At 43.7% G+C, this 18796-nt stretch overlaps 1 protein-coding gene across 1 annotated transcript in view; it reads right to left on the reverse strand.

Moving 5' to 3' along the window:
- Positions 1-17277, reverse strand: part of DCAF1 (DDB1 and CUL4 associated factor 1) — a 57804-nt gene extending 40527 nt beyond the window's left edge. Inside the window, exons 1-7 of the mRNA XM_034066084.1 lie at positions 17126-17277; positions 11083-11200; positions 6752-6828; positions 6141-6214; positions 5047-5160; positions 1680-1817; positions 164-667 (exon numbers count right to left, since the gene is read on the reverse strand). Of these exons, the coding sequence (XP_033921975.1) occupies positions 164-667; positions 1680-1817; positions 5047-5160; positions 6141-6214; positions 6752-6828; positions 11083-11192 (1017 nt within the window). The 5' untranslated portion in view covers positions 11193-11200; positions 17126-17277. The remainder of the gene's footprint in view (positions 1-163; positions 668-1679; positions 1818-5046; positions 5161-6140; positions 6215-6751; positions 6829-11082; positions 11201-17125) is intronic.
- Positions 17278-18796: the final 1519 nt, after the last annotated feature.

Genomic DNA, 18796 nt, shown 5'->3' on the forward strand with positions numbered 1-18796 from the left:
CCAATTTGGAAGTCATCAACAACTCCAGATAGGTTACCAATCTCCTTCATATCAAGCAACATCAGAGTGATATGAGAGTTCTGCAAATTTGTCTCCCAATACCACTCAGTTTTGTCAGGAGAATTCAAGCACAGGGTGCTTCCTCCCACCTTCATGTGCTCACCTCTTGGTACTCCCCTAAAGGAGTCAGGTACTGAAGAATTAGCCTCTGCTCTATGGCGGGAGTCAAGGGGTAAAGTGTATAATTAGTGCCAATCACCCACGGGGACATTTCTGACCAGCTGCTGTTGGACAGTTCAACAAACATCCGCTCTGGTTCTGAAGTGGAGAAGCCCAGCTTCTGCTTGGCCTTCCGAAAGTCGTCTCTTTCACGCTGTTTCCCTGATTTGCTTTTTCTCAGTTCTCCATCATCTAGCTTTGTAGCAGAGTTTACTCTGCTACTGGTCTTATGACTTGAATCAAGATGAAAGGAGATATCCACATCACCAGTAACTTCCTCTTGCTCTTCATCTACTGCCATCTCCCCATAATCCATATCCACAGCTTCTTCATCTAGAGGCAGCAGAGGATCTGATGGCACTTTCCGAGGACTGGGACGCTTGTTTTCTTGCTTGGTAGTCATTTCAGTCACCTGGAGCTCTCGTAGCCGTCGAAGCACCAAAGCCACCTGTTTCACAAAGGCAGCATGCATAAGAACGCACTTCTTGCTTTGGTCGTACAACTCACACTGGCTATATTTTTTGTTCTTATCATACAACCAACCCTGCAGCATAAAGCGTGTAAGTAAGTGCTGTGGTGCATATTTGCCCAGTGAAATAATGATTTCAAAGTGAATAAGAAAACTCCAATCCTTTTTGCTACAGCTACTTTCATTTTAAAGTATTGGCACCTCATCTCCTGCATGAGAAGGAAGTGGTTTAAAAGCCATTAAAAGCAGATGAGCTATACTGGTGCTAACAAAATCACATAACCAGCTTGCACCACCCCTCCGTTGTCTCTGCCTAGCCTAACAGCAACATTCCCTTTGAAGACAGCAGCTTTGACAAATTGCAGGTCCACAGAGCCTAAGGTCATGCTTTTATTTTAAAAGGCTTTATCTGTGCAAGAATTAGGATTCACCTATGGTTCAACACACTGTACACTGTCCTGGGAGACAAATTTGCCTCCTCTACTTTCTAAAAGTCATTTCAATTGCTGGTAAACATCATACAGAATCAACACTAAACTGGCAAAAGGTTTAGTATTGAAGCGAATGAAATTTCATATTAAGTTGTTCCCATGTTGATTTACCTTTCATTTTAAAATCCCTGTCTGGTACGTATATCACAACATGTGATAGTTACAGATGTAAAGCTTCTGAAAACGTTTCTTTAAGGAAGCTATGAACATGATTCCCATTAAAAAGCATTATTTGCCTTCTTTCCTAGGTTTCCACTAGTCTCTTAGCACAATTAGTATAACAATAATCACACTGCACGCCCCAAGCTCAGTAAATGGGGAAAATCAGTCAGGAAAGGATGGAAAGCATGAACTACTGATTCGCACCGATATTATAACAACCACTGTAAGACCCATATGCTAACTCATGTATGTGAGCTCCCCACAAATGAAACAATTAAAACCCAAACAAGGTAAGGGAATCTGCCCTTTAAAAAGGAAAGTGATGGAGAGATCATTACCAGCTGCGAGTTCTCATCCCTGTAATTTGCGGCAATATCTTGGTTTTCCATAGCTCCTCCTAATAGCCCCGTTGCATACGTCCTTAGTGGCTGGTCGGCCTCCCGTGCCCACTTAAAGAGATTTTCAACTATGCCTTCCTAGAATGAAGAAAATAAGAAAGCAATTCCAACAGTTATATTCCACTTTTAACTTCTCAGTCCCAGGGAAAGCATCTGTTGGTAACAATTCTCCCCATCTCTAGTGATGACCAGGCTACATTTCCTACCCATCATGTAATTAAGTAAAAATACATACAACCAAAAAAATAAATAAATTAACATTTTAAGCTGCATAAAACTATTGCCAGGCATAAGATCTTTGGAATCAGGATTTGCATTCCTGCAAAAGCTCTTCTGAAGAGGCCAATCTACTGCCTAGGAGGCAGCCAAACACTACAGGTATAAATTGATGAGTCGAAACAAACAAGCCCAAACCTCCTGTTGGTTTCACCAATATAGAAACATAGAATCACAAAATGGTTTGGGTTGGAAAGGACTTTGTTGTGGTTTCAGCCCAGCTGGTAACTCAGAATCATGTAGCCACTCGCTCACTCCCCCCACCCTTTTTCCTCCCCTTGCTCCCGAAGGGATAGGGAGGAGAATTAAAAGAATGTAACTCCCACGGGTTGATATAAGAACAGTCCAGTCACTAAGGTATAACACAAACCACTGCTGCTACCATCAATAATAATGATATAAGGGAAACAATAAGGAAAGAGAATACAATCGCTCACCACCCACCGACCAATACCCACCCCAACCCAAGCAGCAATCTAGCCCTGCCGGGTAACTGCCCCCAGTTTACATACTGGGTATGGCAAGCTGTGGTATGGAATACCCCTTTGGCTAGTGTGGGTCAGGTGTCCTGTCTCTGCTTCCTCCCAGCTTCCCCTCCTCCCTGGCAGAGCATGAGACTGAGAAAGTCCTCGGTCAGAGTAAACATCACTTAGCAACACAACTAAAAACATTGGTGTTATCAGTGTTGTTCCCAGCTGAAAGTTAAAACCACAGCACTGGAACACAGGAGAAAAATGACTGCTACTGCTGAACACAGGACAGACTTTAAAATCATCTAGTTCCAGCTTGCTGCCACAGCCTGGGTCACCTTCCAGAAGACCAGGTCGCTCAAAGCCCCATCCAACCTGGCCTTGAACACTGCCAGGAATGGAGCATTTACCACTTCCTTGGGCAGCCTGTTCCAGTGCTTCACCACTCTCACAGTAAAGAACTTCCTTATATCGAACCTGAACTTCCCCTCCTTAAGTTTAAACCCATTCCTCCTTGTCCTATTGCTACAGTCCCAGATGAAAAGTCACTCTTCACCATCCTTATAGGCCTCCTTCAGATACTGGAAGGCTGCTCTGAGGTCTCCACGCAGCCTTCTCTTCTCTGGGCTGAACAGCCCCAACTTTCTCAGCCTGTCTTCATACGGGAGGTGCTCCAGCCCCTGATCATCCTTGTGACTCTCCTCTGTATAAATCTCCAGCAATTTAGCAGATTTCAAATAAAGCACATTGAACTGACACCGAGTAGAGCGGAATTTGGCTAAATCTTATGTTTCACTAAAAGCTTAACTAGGGTTAAATTTAAAAGTCTTGAATGAGCAAGCTACCTGGTGCCAGAGGAACTCTTTATACTAATGACTACTCACTAGCCAAAAGAACAATTCTCCGCAATGTTTGGGGAAGAGAGAAATCCATGCAAGTATACCAATCTGTACATATGAAGATCTTCATGCTAAATATGGTTAACAATTTTAATAGCAACACAATCTGCAGTGTTAAAACACAGGCTGCCAGGCACCTTTTCTTAACTAGGCTGGATAAGTGTTATTTAAAAATTAAAGCGGTCAATTGAAAATACAGTGGTTCAGAATGAAATATTCCTTTTTTCACCTCATTTTCTCTCTCTAAATCATTACTGGATGTTGAAACATCACACAACACATCATTATCATGACAGGATCACTGCACATAATTTGACTCACAGGTACAATACAGTAAAAGGATCAATTAAATGTAATAAGGAAGACATACATTTCAATGAGAACTCTCAGCTTACAGATTTTTAAAGAGTTGCCTCATATATTTAAAGAAAATTGTATTATTATTTAAATGCTCTGAGACATTATTAAAAAAAAAATAAGCTGATGAGACACAAGGTACCATGGCCACCAGAGGGCCTCTTCCTGGCCAGAACAGCGCCTTCTTGAACTGGATCCCTGAGCTACCCTGAAATCTCCTGCATACATACAGGAACCCAAAGGGCCATAACAGAACTCTGTATCTTCACACAACCACAGAATGGTTTGGGTTGAAAGAGATCTTAAAGTTTATTTAGTTCCAACCCTCTGCCATGGGAAGAGACACCTTTCAGTAGATTTGGTTGCTCAAAGCCCCATCCAAACTGGCCTTGAACACTGCCAGGCATGAGGCAGCCACATTATCAAGTCCAGAGAACAGTCCTTAAATGTAAAACTTCAGTGAAAAACATACTTTCAATTTACACAGAGGTTTAGTCTAAAAGAAATCCTATATCCTCTGCAAGTGGGGAACAATTGACTTGTTAATTTTTTTAGATTAAAGCCTTTCAGTCTTAGCTTTCGGATAGATCACAAAGACCTCAAATTAAATTCAATCTTTTACAAAGGGAGCACATTATTACTTCATTTTATCATGCTTTAGAATTCACATCCATATTTCCAACAGTAAATAAATTAATTTAGACTTTTGTATAAAGCACTACCTGATTTCCAAACTTCAGAAAAACATTACATTAATTTTTAGATGGGGAAACTATGGCTCAGAAGTGAAATCTACTTTCTCCTCACTTTCAACCCTCTGTGCATTCCTTCAGAAAACCACACTTGCCAGCACAGAAAAGACCGATCCAGCTGTCCATCACAGCTCCAGATAATCCCCACAAAGCATGAGGATTTCAGACTGCTTAGTTAAAGTATGACTCGCTTATCAGTTCACTCTAATACTGCTATTGCTCTGCTGTAGCTGGGGATTACTGGACAAGACTCCTACAGCAAGTCTGCACGCTCTATGCAGCCTGTGCCATTCACTGGCCTATAAAATAATTGGAATGACATTTCCCAAAACATTACATTAAGTTTCAGCTCCTCTGTTTGAATCAGTCCTGTTATACCCTAATAGATGTGAAATACCCAAGATTTGGTCAGTTGAACACGCCAAGATCAAAAAGCTGTGAACAGATTGTCTCACAGAGACAGGATTTTAATGTGGCTTTTTACCAGTTTCTCTTATGGGAAAGACCACTGTAGTACATAATTCACCAAGATTAAAAAACAGGCCTTAGATACCTTTTCCTGAAAGACAACAGCTGTCTCCAGTCCTGGCATGATATCCAGAAGAAGTCGGCAGGCAGCAGTGTTTAATGGAGGTTCTCTGCTTGTCATCACATAAGCATTCACTAGCTAGAGAAGATCAGGAACATCAGTTTGAAATTCAACTCTGAACAAAACCAGTGCAGTGAAAGCCTTACAACTCCCACAGCAGCAAAATGATTAAGTAAGAAATGTCAGTATGTAAACCCTGGATCTTAAGATGACCAAACCTTAACCTGCTTCCCCAGTGCCACAGAAATTGAAATTATTTCTCAGAGAAACAGGATACCCCTCTGCTGTGCACCAACTAAATACCTAACTTGAACTGATCTGTAAAGACAAGTGCCTATAAAAAATTGCTGTTTAGTAACAGTGCAAACGCAAAAACGCAGTAGCTAAAAAAGTCAATATAAAAATAGCACATTTTTAATGGCATCTATGTTTGCTTATCACTTGCACTTTAAGACAGAAAGCTACGTGCAAGCAATCTGTCAGAATCTTACAGCAATGTCTAGTGCTTGCAGGGATGTGAGGCTACCAAAAATTCTAGCTAGTAACTCGTGTTAGAGTACAGCAGTGCAAGAGGCAAGTCAAACTCTTGCCTTCTAATTCTCTGTATGAGTCTTCTAGAGCTGACATACTCCTCTGCTCCCATAGGCAGTCCAGCATTTCCAAATATTCTGAGACAAGGCATTGGAATTAGTGGTATTAATTTCCCCTACAGAAATTACTTATGTTTTTAAACTTGTATTAGAGGAGCTACGGTCATTTTTAAAGCGATTGATAAGCCTTGAGAAGATCTAATTCAATTGTTGCTAAACACATTCCACCACTCCTGAACAGCTTATGAACTTCCCCTTCCTTGAGTCCCTTTAACAGCAGCAAATCAGTTGCACTTCAATCCATTTTAAAAACCACAGCTACGGAAGAGCTAGTCCTGATAGCAGGAAAATAAATATTAAATAAGTAGTGAGGTTAACCAGCACAGATTAAACAAAAATGATAAGGTGATGTCAGGAACTCAAATCGTAGAGCAGCACAGAATTGATAGAGCTCTAGAGCAAACCTACCGCATTCATGAAATCATCATTCTTGAACAGTATCCTCAGTAAGTGACCAAGCATGCACTCTGGGTCTGCTCGACCTGTGGGAGAAACAGGAAAAGATTTAGCCATCTCCCTCAAGATGCCAAGATTAATACTGAACTGCTATCTTAAGATTGGTTGTAGAATACTCTAGTTAGCCAGAACTCTCTCAGAAAGAGAATTACAGAAGAAATCATATAAATTACTCACTGACTTAGCATTTTTTTCTAGCAGGCATTCCATCCCTGGAATGCCTACTAGTCAAAGCACAACACATTTTAGTGGTCCAATGGTATCAAACTCTCATTTTCATAGAGTGAAGATGCAGATGTCAGGCAAACTGTTCCAGTAACTTGTAAATAAGTCACCTCCAAAAAAAAAAATATCCAAGGATAACAAGATAAAAAGCATCACTGTCTCTACATAAAAACTGCCCAATATCAGCACTACAGCACAACTACACAGTGCAAAAGCGGTTTCAGACCTTGATCAGCAGTAGGCACATTCAGGGTAAATTTTTTTTACGCTTAAACACAAATTACCTGCTATCCATTGTGACAGAGCTAGTGGTGCCAAAACCATTCAGGACACCTTACCTGGGTGTCGATCATCAAATGGGTCTGGATCCCCTTTGCGATACTCTTCAGTCTCTTTCTCAATCAGCTCAGACATTCTGCAGAAGAAATGACATCAAATGAGCAGAATTCACACTGGGTCTTCCCCTAGTGCACAGCTCCTCACAATAGCCTATCTGTTAAAGTGCTATCAAACAGCTCATCAGCTTTCATTTGAACAGTATTCAGTGCCACCAGAGGATTTCAGACTGTTCACAATAGAGGGGTGAGAAAAGAGACTTGCCACTAAAATCTCATTCTCCCCATTGCTGTTCCAAAACATGCTGAACCCATATCAACTACCAGTGATAACACAAGCATGATACTCTGAGTGGCCAACAACTCTTATTTACTCATGTTAGAGTCCTGGTGATGTTCTGTGACATCAAACTGTAGAGAACTAGAGTAAATAAAGGGCTCAAGTAGTACTTCTCAACATCACATAGTCTTTCTTTCGCAGCAAACCAAGTCCTGAAGAGGCAACTTAGTCCCCTCTCCTACTCAGTCTGTGCAGGGGCACCTGCTCAAACTGCCTACACAACTTTTTGTTATTTATGCATATTTTAATAATATTGTGTGATAGTAAAATTATTTAATATTTAATAGTGTTGTGTAATCTCTATTCAGCATATCCCTTCAGCTCCACCAAAGCTCAACTTTTTAGCATGTGTCACTCAGCCAGCTCCCTATTCATAGGCCTTCAAAATATATTAAATGCTCTCCAGACCAGGGAAAAAAAAAGAAAGAAGGCTGTTCTGAAGCTGTACCCTCCCTTTAAATGAGAAGCAGCCTCATCAGACACAAGGAGTCCTATGCTCCAATTCATTTAGAATGGGCAGTAGGGGAATTATTATTTTTATTTACACAAAATCAAGAAGAGGGAGATTATCTCATGGTCAAGCAATATATAATTCCATATTCATCTCCTGTCTTTCTCCATAAAGTGTTACAGCAGAAATAAATGCAGTTTGAGGGGAAATAAAGAGCAATATTCAATAAACAGTAGCAAATTTTATTTCTTTGGTATAAGACCTCGTTCCCTCCCTCCTACTGAAATCTAGAGTGGGGTGCAGAGTCTATGTGCAGCACAACATTGGAAAACAAGTTCTTAATACTTTGAGATCAGGATTTATTACAAGCGAGGATTTCTCTTACAGAATGCCATTGACTTCTCCTCCATTCTGGTTACTTTCCAGAAAATACCCTGTGCTCCTGTGGACAATTAGAGGGAAGAATGTAATTGGTCCTGCCCCTGCGAACTACACTGACTTGCCCACATGACAGAGGATGGTGTTACGAAGCCTGCCCAGATTTCAGGAACAGCAAAATAGCTCATCAGGAATGAGCAGAGAACTTTCCTGCTTGTCTCTGCTCTGACAATTCTCTTTGAGCATACTGTTTATCCTACGGGCTTCTAATATTTACTTTTAGTAAGCCTAAATGTGAGGAGATGGAAATTGTGTCCCTTGCTAACAGGTGGCACAGCTTGGGCTCTCACGATTTGCTGGCAAAGGCAAGCTACTTATATACATCTCTGCCAGCTCCTCTTTTTTTTTCCATAGGAACTAATAGCTTGAGAGGTGTCTGCTGACAGACAACTGGGACAAATGGGGAGTTGAGAAGCTGCACCCTCAGCTTGTCAGGTCTTTTTAGGTGATAATCAGCATTTTGATAATGTGCCAGAAAGGACAGACAAGCAGCATGGAAAGTGAGCATAACATTCTCATCAGTCCATCCTGCTTAGGTAGGCAGCCAAGCAGCATGCCAGCTGAAGCTGCCAAGTGGTTTCAGGGACGACAACATTATCACAGCCTAGCTGAAACAGACTTGTGAATCACCAGTTACAGAGCAGTTGAGACTATTAGTCACAATTGCTTAAGCAAAAATTAAAAAGCATTGCCTCTTTAAAATTTACTTTCAAAAAGGAAAAGAAAAAACAACACAGGCTTGTTTACAATACCCTTCTCTGAACTAACACATACAAAGGCAGCTTGTGAAATGATTCAGATTAATCTATCTAGATCAACACCTTTGTCAATTCTCAGTTGAAGCAAAGGGAGGGTAAAACAACAGTGGTATACATAAAAGCATGTCAACCCTGCAAGACTCCCAGGATCTAGAGGGTATAATATAAAGCAATCCTAATATTGCATTAATTCACCATTAATGGCCAACCTGAGCCTTTACAACAGATTGCAACAGCATAAGATGCTCTAGGATCCCACATGACAACACGCTTGGTTTGTGGAGATGACGAATGATGTTAAGCTGCTGATTTACTCCCTTTTTGAAAGAGGCTCCAGGGATGCAGTGAAGATCTGACTCCCAGGATTTGCCAGAATGGTAGAACACAACTTGTACCCAGACTATGAACTAATGCTCTTGCAAGATCATTTCAATTTGCAACATTTTGAAGACTATTTAAACACTAAATACCTGTTACTTGCTGCCATGCCTTCTAAGCAACTTTTTCAAATCCTACCTTCTGACACTCCAGAGTTCATAAATTCAGGAAGCTACAATCAGCTGTGACATATAAGCCACACTGTTGTTGTTCTTGTCCTGTGACTGTCAAAATACTCACTACTGCCCTGCCACATATGCTACTTCAGCATCACATTCAGCAGATCCCTATCCACACAGAGAAGTTTTCTTCTATTTAGCTCAGAAGGAGGAAGGAAGTAGAAAAATGTCACTCACCAACAAGCATGCCCACAGCTTCCTCTACCTAAAACAATATTCAAGGGCATTAATCTGCATCAGGACACCAGCAAGCTGCAACTGGGAACTCCAATTATCAATTCCTGCAAACTCCTTTAAATCTATGCTGTATTTAAACCCCTCTCCTCCAGACAGACATATGGCTTTCACTGATACCTGAAGCACTGTAAATCCAGCTTCTGCCAGAGCCAGTAGATCCCCTTGCTATCTACCACAAATAAATCTGTATTATCTCCACTAAAGCAAATATACCCAAGCTTTCACCATCCATAACCACTCTGCCTGCTGCACAGAAACTCTGGAGAACCAAGGGAGTTATCAGACTTGTCTGGGCATAAGTAATGTATGGAACTCAAGGAGCTGAGGGGGAGCAAGAAGTGCCAGACTGCACACAAGAAAAGACATGTTTAATTTAAATGTCTTTAAATTTCTTAGACTCTAGTCAATTTCTGCTGTTTATGCCTGTAAGAAAAAGCCTTGAAATAGCACATATGTTTCCTTCAAGACACGAATCAGACAATACACAAAGATACACCAAAACATGTCTCATGATTTTCAAGTGACCTGCTCATTTTCAACTGTTCAGGATTGCCTTTCTGCTGCTCATCTCCCTCTTCTGTGCTGCTATCTTTAAAACGTAGCAACAGCACCCTAGCGGTGCCCACTAGGTGAGGCATGGCACAGATCTGTGCAAAGAAGCTACGCCAGATTCCTATTCTTTCCATCCAGTGCCAGCTCAGGATCTGTGCACTGACTTGTTTGACCAACAGTGCAGAACAGAAACCTGGACTGCACTTAACGTACAAGTGCAGTTAAGTCTCTCTGCATATACTAGGCAGGCCACAGGTCTGCCACCAGCAGCATAAGGAATTGGGTGGAATTTCTGTGAATCTCCTGTTAAAGCAAGAGTAGTATCAGTTTATCCAAGACACAATACAATTGACAATTCAAATGATTCTCTTGTAATAGAAAAGGTCTTATAATTAATGGTGTTACTGATACCTACACAGCTCCTTAGTTATTTATTGGTTCAGGGAATATTTTCCTCATATATGCAGTACAATGCTAGTCAACCAACATCCAGTTTAAAAATAATTACTCAAGTTTTAATATTTCACTTTAAACATGCCCTATAAGTTTCAATAAAGTCTTTTCAATATAATCTCTTGAATTCATCCAAGGAGTTGCTCTCGCCCTTTCATTTAATCTGACCAATGTTACACCAATCACAAACCCCACACCACCACTCTGATGAACAACATCCTCATAGCTTTTGATCTTTATCAATGTTTTACAAGCTCTGGGTGAAGACACCAAAATCATTTCAACTATTTAGTGATTCCCCTGACTTCTATTATTTCGGTGAATTTAATTCATGTTTTAGAGACACTCTTGTGTAAATTCCGCACAATATAAATCTTACCAAAAATTGTGTGTATTAAACACGACGCTTAGAGTTCAATGTTCAATCCAAGAAAATTAATTACCAAAAAGTAATCAGGTATGTAAAAATCACAAGCAAAAACATGGTAAAAGCTGCTGTCAAGTATCTTCAGATATTCAGCATCAGGAATTTATTTAATAGATCTTACCTGGTGAGAATAGGGACCATGTCTTGCCCGCTGCCATGTTCTTTCTCCCATTGCTCAAGCAAAGCAGTGAGCTCAGCCTTGGAGTCCACATGCCCAGATCCTGAAGTCATGGCTTAGCCTAAGGCAAAGGTAACACCCAAAAAAAAGAAAAGAGGGGCTGTAGAAAAATGAGCAAGAAATCCCATACAGTTTCACTATATTCATTCAAATAATCTAACCCAAAGTTTACACATCAACTGGGAAGAGGCAAGTTAGCAACAAGGAGTGAGAATGAGAAGATTAAGTGACTGCTGAACTTCACTTTCGAAGCTGGAAGTTCTGTTTTAGTCCTTTGCCTGAAGAATAAAGAACAAGCACACACTTTGAGCACAAGTCTTAACTGGTGTATGACAACCCTGACCATGATGGGAAGAATGCACTTAACCACAGGTGTGCTCAGTACTTGAAGCTTTTTAAGCTCTACCTTAATGCCATGAGCAGACCTCAGTCAGCCTTTTGCTGTTGCTCAGGGATTTACTCAAGAAACAACAGTTAGAACAAGAAGAGCATGACCAGTGTCATTATTCCAGTTTAGCACCCTCCAGACAGCTGTGAATGCGCCAAGAATCATTATTAGCTTCACACTGCCAAAAAGGCAGAAGGCAGCGGCTCTGAGCAGCAGTGAGCAGTGGAAGGAGCACCAAAAGAGCAGGAGGTGGGAAACTGCAGGTTGCTGCATTACTACTTGTTCAAGGGTTCCAAAAACAGTCAGCGACTCTGGTAAGAAGGAAGAATGATCACAGGAGGGAGCACTGGAGCAATTACTTCAAGTTTAATCAGCTTTTACTTGCCAGACAGCAACTGACAGGAGATTTATCTTCCCATCCTCATAAGTGAGATTCTGCTACAGCACTGAGAGACTTGTCAAGGTACCATTTAACAACAGGAACTATCACTCCAGATTCTGTCAAAGCCTCTGAATTTCCACATGTCAATTTTTGTCAGTCCGATAAAGATCTTCTAGAAATATTAACAGACCAAACTAGAACAAAATCTGCCCCTAAACACTGCCAAAGCTTAGTTTCCAATCTGACAGACTGTGGTTGTTGTGAAGACTGGTAATTTCTGGAGGAAGGAACACCCAATCCTAATTTATAAATTGACCTTGTATTGGTGAGGGGAGAGGAGGATGGGTCAAAGCAAAAGAAATTCTTTCACATCCAAAGCCACACAAGAATTGTCAGCATTTCATTAGCCATAACATGGCCAATATCCATCTGCCATGAGATTAAATATCCCTTCGTCATAACTGATCTGGGGAGAGAACTTCCCAAACCAATGTTAAATACAGATCTGTTTACGACAGTGATATACTCACCTACTCCTGAAATACATATTGATGAACCAGTCAAATGACAGCTGTAAAGGAGGCCATAGGTCAACTGAGATTAAATAAACATTTATAGGCCAGGTACATTCTGAAAACCATGGCCATGTTTAACCCAGTGTTACATAACTCCAATGGGTTAAAAACCTTTTCTCCCTCAGGGAATGGATGAGCAATCCTGCAGCTCTACCTCATGCCTCATAGGTGCTTCAGACTTTGTGACTGGTGAGTTAAGTGGGAGACAAGAAGTGAAGATCACCTGCCTGAAGACAAAACTGATTGAAACTGCACAAAAATCATCCCCCAAAGATGATGGGAAAATAAACCTGTGACTATAAGACACCCAGTGTGATGAAAACCATTTTAAAAAGTATTTTGTGAAGTGAACATCTGCTACCAAAAAACCTACCTATGCATAAAGAAAGATTATGTTTTCTAAATGACAAGTAATTACAATTTTATCTGGAGCATTCATTTTTCATTCGTCACAAAATCAGACTGGGGAAATTTGATGCAGATGCAAAAATCTCTTTGGAAAAAAAAAACACAACACTATCTATATGCAGGCAACAACACCTAAGACTGTACACACACACTGAAACAGCTCTGAAAAAGAAAACTTTCAAGCTCATAAAGCTCCATTCCCTTTTTCATTAACTGAACAACACTTGCCAGCAGCACTTTTGAGCTTTTAACCATACAGATGAACATCCAGACTAATCTACTCAGCCTCAGAATGCAAGTGCTGTGTCTGCATTCAACCAGTTCTGACATCTCCACCTTCAGTCTACAGCCAAGGGATATAGAATAAAGTGCCTTGTGATCCCAGAGCTTGTATAAGGCCTGTACAGGCCCTCCTGCAAACTGAAGAATGGTTTACTTCCCCCAACAACCCTGAATTGCTTCAGCTGGAAAATCAAAAAGGTCCAGCAACACATGCAACAGGACAACAAAGTTCCAGTGAGGAAGACTATGGGAAATGCTCACATTGCCCTCTGGGACATCCTGCCCTACACCATAACCATGTAAACCCAGAAAAATCTCAGCTGTCCCTAAAACCTGGAGAATTACCTCATTTAAAGTACATTATGGGTCAAATCACTGGTACTGACACAGAACTGTTTTCCTGAAATTAAGTTAAAACACAAAAACGTCACCCTTTCTATAGGTACAAAGCAATGAAAGTAAACGTCTTGCTAAGGCACCTCAACTATTCCAAAGGCCTATCCCTCTCAACCTATTCAGAACAATTTGACTATTCTACATGGCATCGCAAAGAGCAGCAACAACAGCAACTACCTCAGAAGCATCTGCTTCCACAGTTCTTGTATTAATACACATTAGCAGCAAAATACAGATATATGGATAGAATAGTATGGCAGGTAAATAACTTTAAATACAAACCCCAAAGCAACTCCTACTGAACTCACTTTTTGCAAGACTTCCATCTCACACCCAAGTGAAGAACTCTACAGAAAAGGACAAGATCAGAAACGATATGAACTAAACTGGAGCTGCCAGAACGATACCAGCCTGTTAGAAGGGAGGTCTGTGAGTGCAACTCGGACTTTCAATACTTCCTTTGGACAGACTGGTGAATAAATTCAATCTTAAGTTGCCTTCCAGGAACAAGCAGAACAGGGAGCAGCAGCAAGATGGGGAGCAGGTATCTCACTGGGGATTTAAATCCATAAGGAGCATGATTTATCTTTTAGAACGTTTGGAAATCATGGCCTCTAGAGATTTCAACTACAATATGTAATAAGCTAAGAACTGGAATATTTTTTTTCCCAAACACCATTACTGTCAGTATTATATTTAGAATCAACAGAACTGAAATTAAAAAAGCATAAAGCACTTTCTCAAAGGATTTGATATGAAAGACATACTTACAACCTTAACTATCACATTGCATATGTGGATTTTCAGTGGGAGTATTTGTGTTTCAGCACTTGGCATCACTTTAAGGTTAAACACTACTTAGTACCCCAATATTACAGCAGAGATTTTGTGAGCACTGAACTTAGATGTAAAAATTGGACAGAAAAGGGAAACCCAAAGAAGTATTCAGATGCAGATAGCTGGAAGTACCCACTACTCACAGAGCTCTAAAATCTCAAGACACCTTAGTGCTTGCGTCACCTTAGTCAGACACCTCTGAACGTCAGAAACCCAAGTCCCACTGACCACTAACTTCAAACCTCAAGCAGGTCATGACACTTCAGGGAGTTCAGCTTCACCCTTTTGTTCCCCAGCATATTTGAGTGTTGCACTGACTGCAACACTACTCCAGGTCATTCATTGACTTTGCATTGCATTAATGAAAAAGACTGCAAGGTTCCCAACACACTGTCCTGGGTTCAGCAGTAGCAGTCATGTTTTCTCCTTCTTGGTAGCTGGTGCAGTGCTGTGTTTTGACTTTCGGCCTGGGAATGGCGCTGATAGCACCGATGTTTTTAGTTACTGCTCAAATGTTTACCCTGGCCGAGGAGTTTCTGAGCTCATACTCTACCAGGGAGGAGGGGAGGCCGGGAGGAATGAGAGACAGAACAGCTGACCCAGGCTAGCCAAAGAGGTATTCCATACCACAGCACATCATGCCCAGGATGTAACCAAGAGTTACCCGGAAGGGCTGGTGCTCTGGGGGTTGGAGGAGGTATTGGTCGGTGCTCAGTCAGGCAGGGTGCAGTGAGTTATCAGTCGGCAGGTGATGAGGTGTCATATTCTCTTCACTTGTTATTTCCTTTATCATTATTTATTATTGGGGGTAGCAGTAGTGATTTGTGTTATACCTTACTTATTAAACTGTTCTTATCTCAACCCATGGGAGCTACATTCTTTTGATTCTCCGCCCCAACTCTCCGGGAGTTGGGGGAGCAAGGGGGGGGGGGGGGGGGGGTGAGTGAACGAGCTGTGTGGCTGGGTTCAATCCACACCACACACTGACTTCAATGCAGAGGCACATTTTGAAGTGTGAAACCTCCCAGGCGAAAATAAATCTATTTGTAAAATCTGAAATCCAACAGTTTGGCTACTTGGGAAATAAGTGCAAAATCCATATTTTAGTAAATTAAATGGAAAAAAAAGAGCCACATAAACCCACAAATCATCCCTCCGGGGGGGGGGGGGACACCCAACAAATTTAATCAGCTCTGTAGAAAGACTGCACATTTATACTGATATGTAGACAAAAATTACGCGAGGATTTGTTCATCCATATGGATACTACCAACTCAAATTTTAATAACCCAGCTTAAACAATCAAGTTTCATATTGTTCCTAAACATGATTTTATGTGTGGCTGAGGACACAAAGTAGATGAGAAGTCAAATATAATAATACAACACTGCAAGGGAAAATTAAGAACTTATGATTGGAATATAGCAAAATACACAGCAAGCTGAGGAGCGTACCTCTATGTTCTTCCATATTTATAACACAAATAATTCCCTACTTCTTAAAACAATTAAAGCCTCCCTTCAATCACAACTATTCTTTAAATTACAAGATACCAGACAGCTATTTGCCTAAATCTGTTCAGGCTGAAATAACCAACGGTAATGAACTGTCATGAACTGTCAACACCAAAGTTCACTTGTGGAAAGAAGTATGCCCAAAACTAAGAAAACCTCCACGATCTACGGAGCATAAAAACCTGGTCTGGCATCATACATGAGGGAAGTCCTCGCTGGTTCAGCTTCCCGCTGTAACCCCTAACAACACCCCAATTTGGCTAGTACAGAACATATTCCTAGTGTCGCTTTAAATATTTGCTTTTAAACGGACCAATTTTTATGGTTTTAAGGCCAGAGAAAACCACAGAGTTATTCAGTTTCCCAGAATTTCCACTTTTACAAACCAAACTTGGAATTATGGCCTGCTCTACCAGGACAAGCACAAAAAAGGAGAATAAACTTCTACTAGCTACAAAAAGAAGGTAAAAAAGAAAACAACTCTCTGTTGCAACATCAGTTCCCCTCTACACGTCTGGAACCAACACCACGAGGACCCGACTTGCCGTGAGGAGCGCTGGGCCCGGACAGCGCAGTGACAGCTCCGGCGAGGCCCGGTGCCGCAGCAATGCCAGCAAGCACGCGGGAGCTGCCCGCCAGTTCAACAGTTCACCGGGACCCAACGGAAGGAACCGCCGGCGCTGCCCGTTCCAAGCGGGGCTTTAAAGGATAGCAAAGGGAGAAGAGGAAGCACCCCAAGCCGGGGAGCCAGCCTGCCTGCCTCCCTCCTTCCCTGCTCAAGCCAGCCCTGCAAAGCCCCATGCGAACCGGCAGCTCCGCAGGTCCCGGAGCACCAGAGAGTCCCCGAGCAGGGCGGCAGGGGGCGGGCCGGCCGGCGGAGCACCGGGGCGGGCGGGGCCGGCGCGGCGCAGTCCCACCCCCCGCCGGTAGAGCTGACAGGCCCAGAGGGGACGGGACGGGGTCAGCGCCCGCCAGGCCTCACCGCCCCCCTCTCCCCTTGCGCTTCCGAGAGCGCCCCCTAGCGCGGGGGCGGGGCGCGCAGCCCAACCGGCCTCAGCCGGCGGCTCTCTCAGGCCCTGAGGGGACCTTCTACCTCTGCCCGGCGCGGAGGCCGCGGCTGCCAACCGCTGCTGCCTGACCGGGCCGAGCCCGGGGCAAGCGCGGCGGCGGAGCGGCCCGCCCCCCCCAGCCCAGCGCCCCGTACCTGCCCGATGCCTCGCTGGGTCGCCGCCGCTGCCCCCGGCCCCTGAGCTCGGCCCCGCACACCCCGCGGCGGCCGCGATTGCTATGGCGGGCACACACTTTGTACGTCACCACGCTGGGGACGCGTCAAAGTGCGCGGGGCGGCGACGCGAGCGGCGGGCGGGGACAATTAAAACGGTGGCGAGGCCCCGCGCGCGGCCTCCCGGGAAACGGAGTTCGCGCGAGGAGAGCCGCTCCTGCGCATGCGCCTTTGGGCTGCTCCGCGGAGGAGCCTGGGAGTTGTAGTCCTGGGTACTCGCAAGCATTGCCCGTCAGAGCCGGGTCCGGTCCGGCCCAGGGCACCGCTGCTGCGGAGGCTCGTAGCGAAGGGCGTTCTCCAGGGAGGGAGCGGGGCTGTTTACTAGAGCTTCTCCCAGGTTGGCACTGAGGAGCCACCGAGCAGCAGCTGCCGGCTCTGATACTGGGGTGTCGGCCGCGATAGCGGCATAGCAGCAGGCACGCTGCCATCCCGCCCTGCAGCCCCACCGGCCGCTGCAGGGACCTGCACCAGCTGCGCCCTTTTCTTCCCTTCGCACGGAAAGGTTGAGTGTACACTCGTGTATCGTTCACCTGCTTAACGTTACCTCTGGGCAGAGAGCGAAGTGTGTTAGTGGGAGGGTGGATGGAAGATGAGCTTAGGTGAGGAGCATGCCTGCCGCCACTGCATCTTTAGAATGGTTTGTTTCTTCTTATCTGCAAGAGAGGAACAACCATGCTGTTTCTTACCAGTTAAATGGGGACCGCTTTTGGCAGTGGAAGCCAAACCCTATAGCAGTGCCAAACACCCACCTCTGCTCTGGGCCATGCCCAACAGCTGGAAACAGCCTGAACTGAAGTGTTTCTCAGGCTCTCCTGAGGCCACACTCCTATTCCCACATGCCCACCCTTCCTCCCAGCTGTGAGAGTTCATCCTCTCCCCAGTCCTCTCCTCTCACAGCCCCCAGGAGAAGCTGTGCACATACATCTGATGAGAGCCTGCACACAGAGAAACCCTTCAGCATCGCATAGCTCTATCCGTGTTTTTTTCCACATGCAAAGTCTTCCATTCCTCTGGGATCTATTTTTCCTTGCCTATTGGCTCCAGGATAGGAGCTGCCTAGCTCCTCAGGCAGCAATGTGTGCTTTCACAGCTGTAGTAAGTTGTTATTCCTAAATGCCCCTTGCCCCAGCGTCTATGCACTCTCAGCAAGGTTACTGTTTCTGAGAGGGAAGACCTGGAAGGGTACAATTCTTACCCATGCCCTCATGATTGGTTGAAGGATCAAAGGTATCAGACCCACCTGGAGCATTATTATCTAGGGAAGAGCAGCACATCCACAGCTGCACTTTCTTCTCCCTCTGCAAGGCACCAGGCAGCCTCTGGGCCAGCCACAGCCCTGTTCAGGAGGAGGCTCCAGAGATTAATGCTCCCACCTCCCTCATAGAATCACAGCACCAATCAGGTTGGAAAAGAACTTTGAGACTGTCAAGTGCAACCCTTACCGCAGGACTGCCAAGCCCACCACTAAACCATGTCACTAAGTTCAAAGAGCTAAAAGCAAAATGAAGGTTTCCAGTTCCTGCCACATCTGTGGAACACCAGAGATAAGGTCACTTCTCAGAAAAAGTGGGGCTCAGTCCCATGGCTCACCCA

This window comes from Melopsittacus undulatus, chromosome 9 (genome assembly GCF_012275295.1).
Source record: "Melopsittacus undulatus isolate bMelUnd1 chromosome 9, bMelUnd1.mat.Z, whole genome shotgun sequence".
In the NCBI taxonomy this organism is placed as follows: Eukaryota; Metazoa; Chordata; class Aves; order Psittaciformes; family Psittaculidae; genus Melopsittacus; species Melopsittacus undulatus.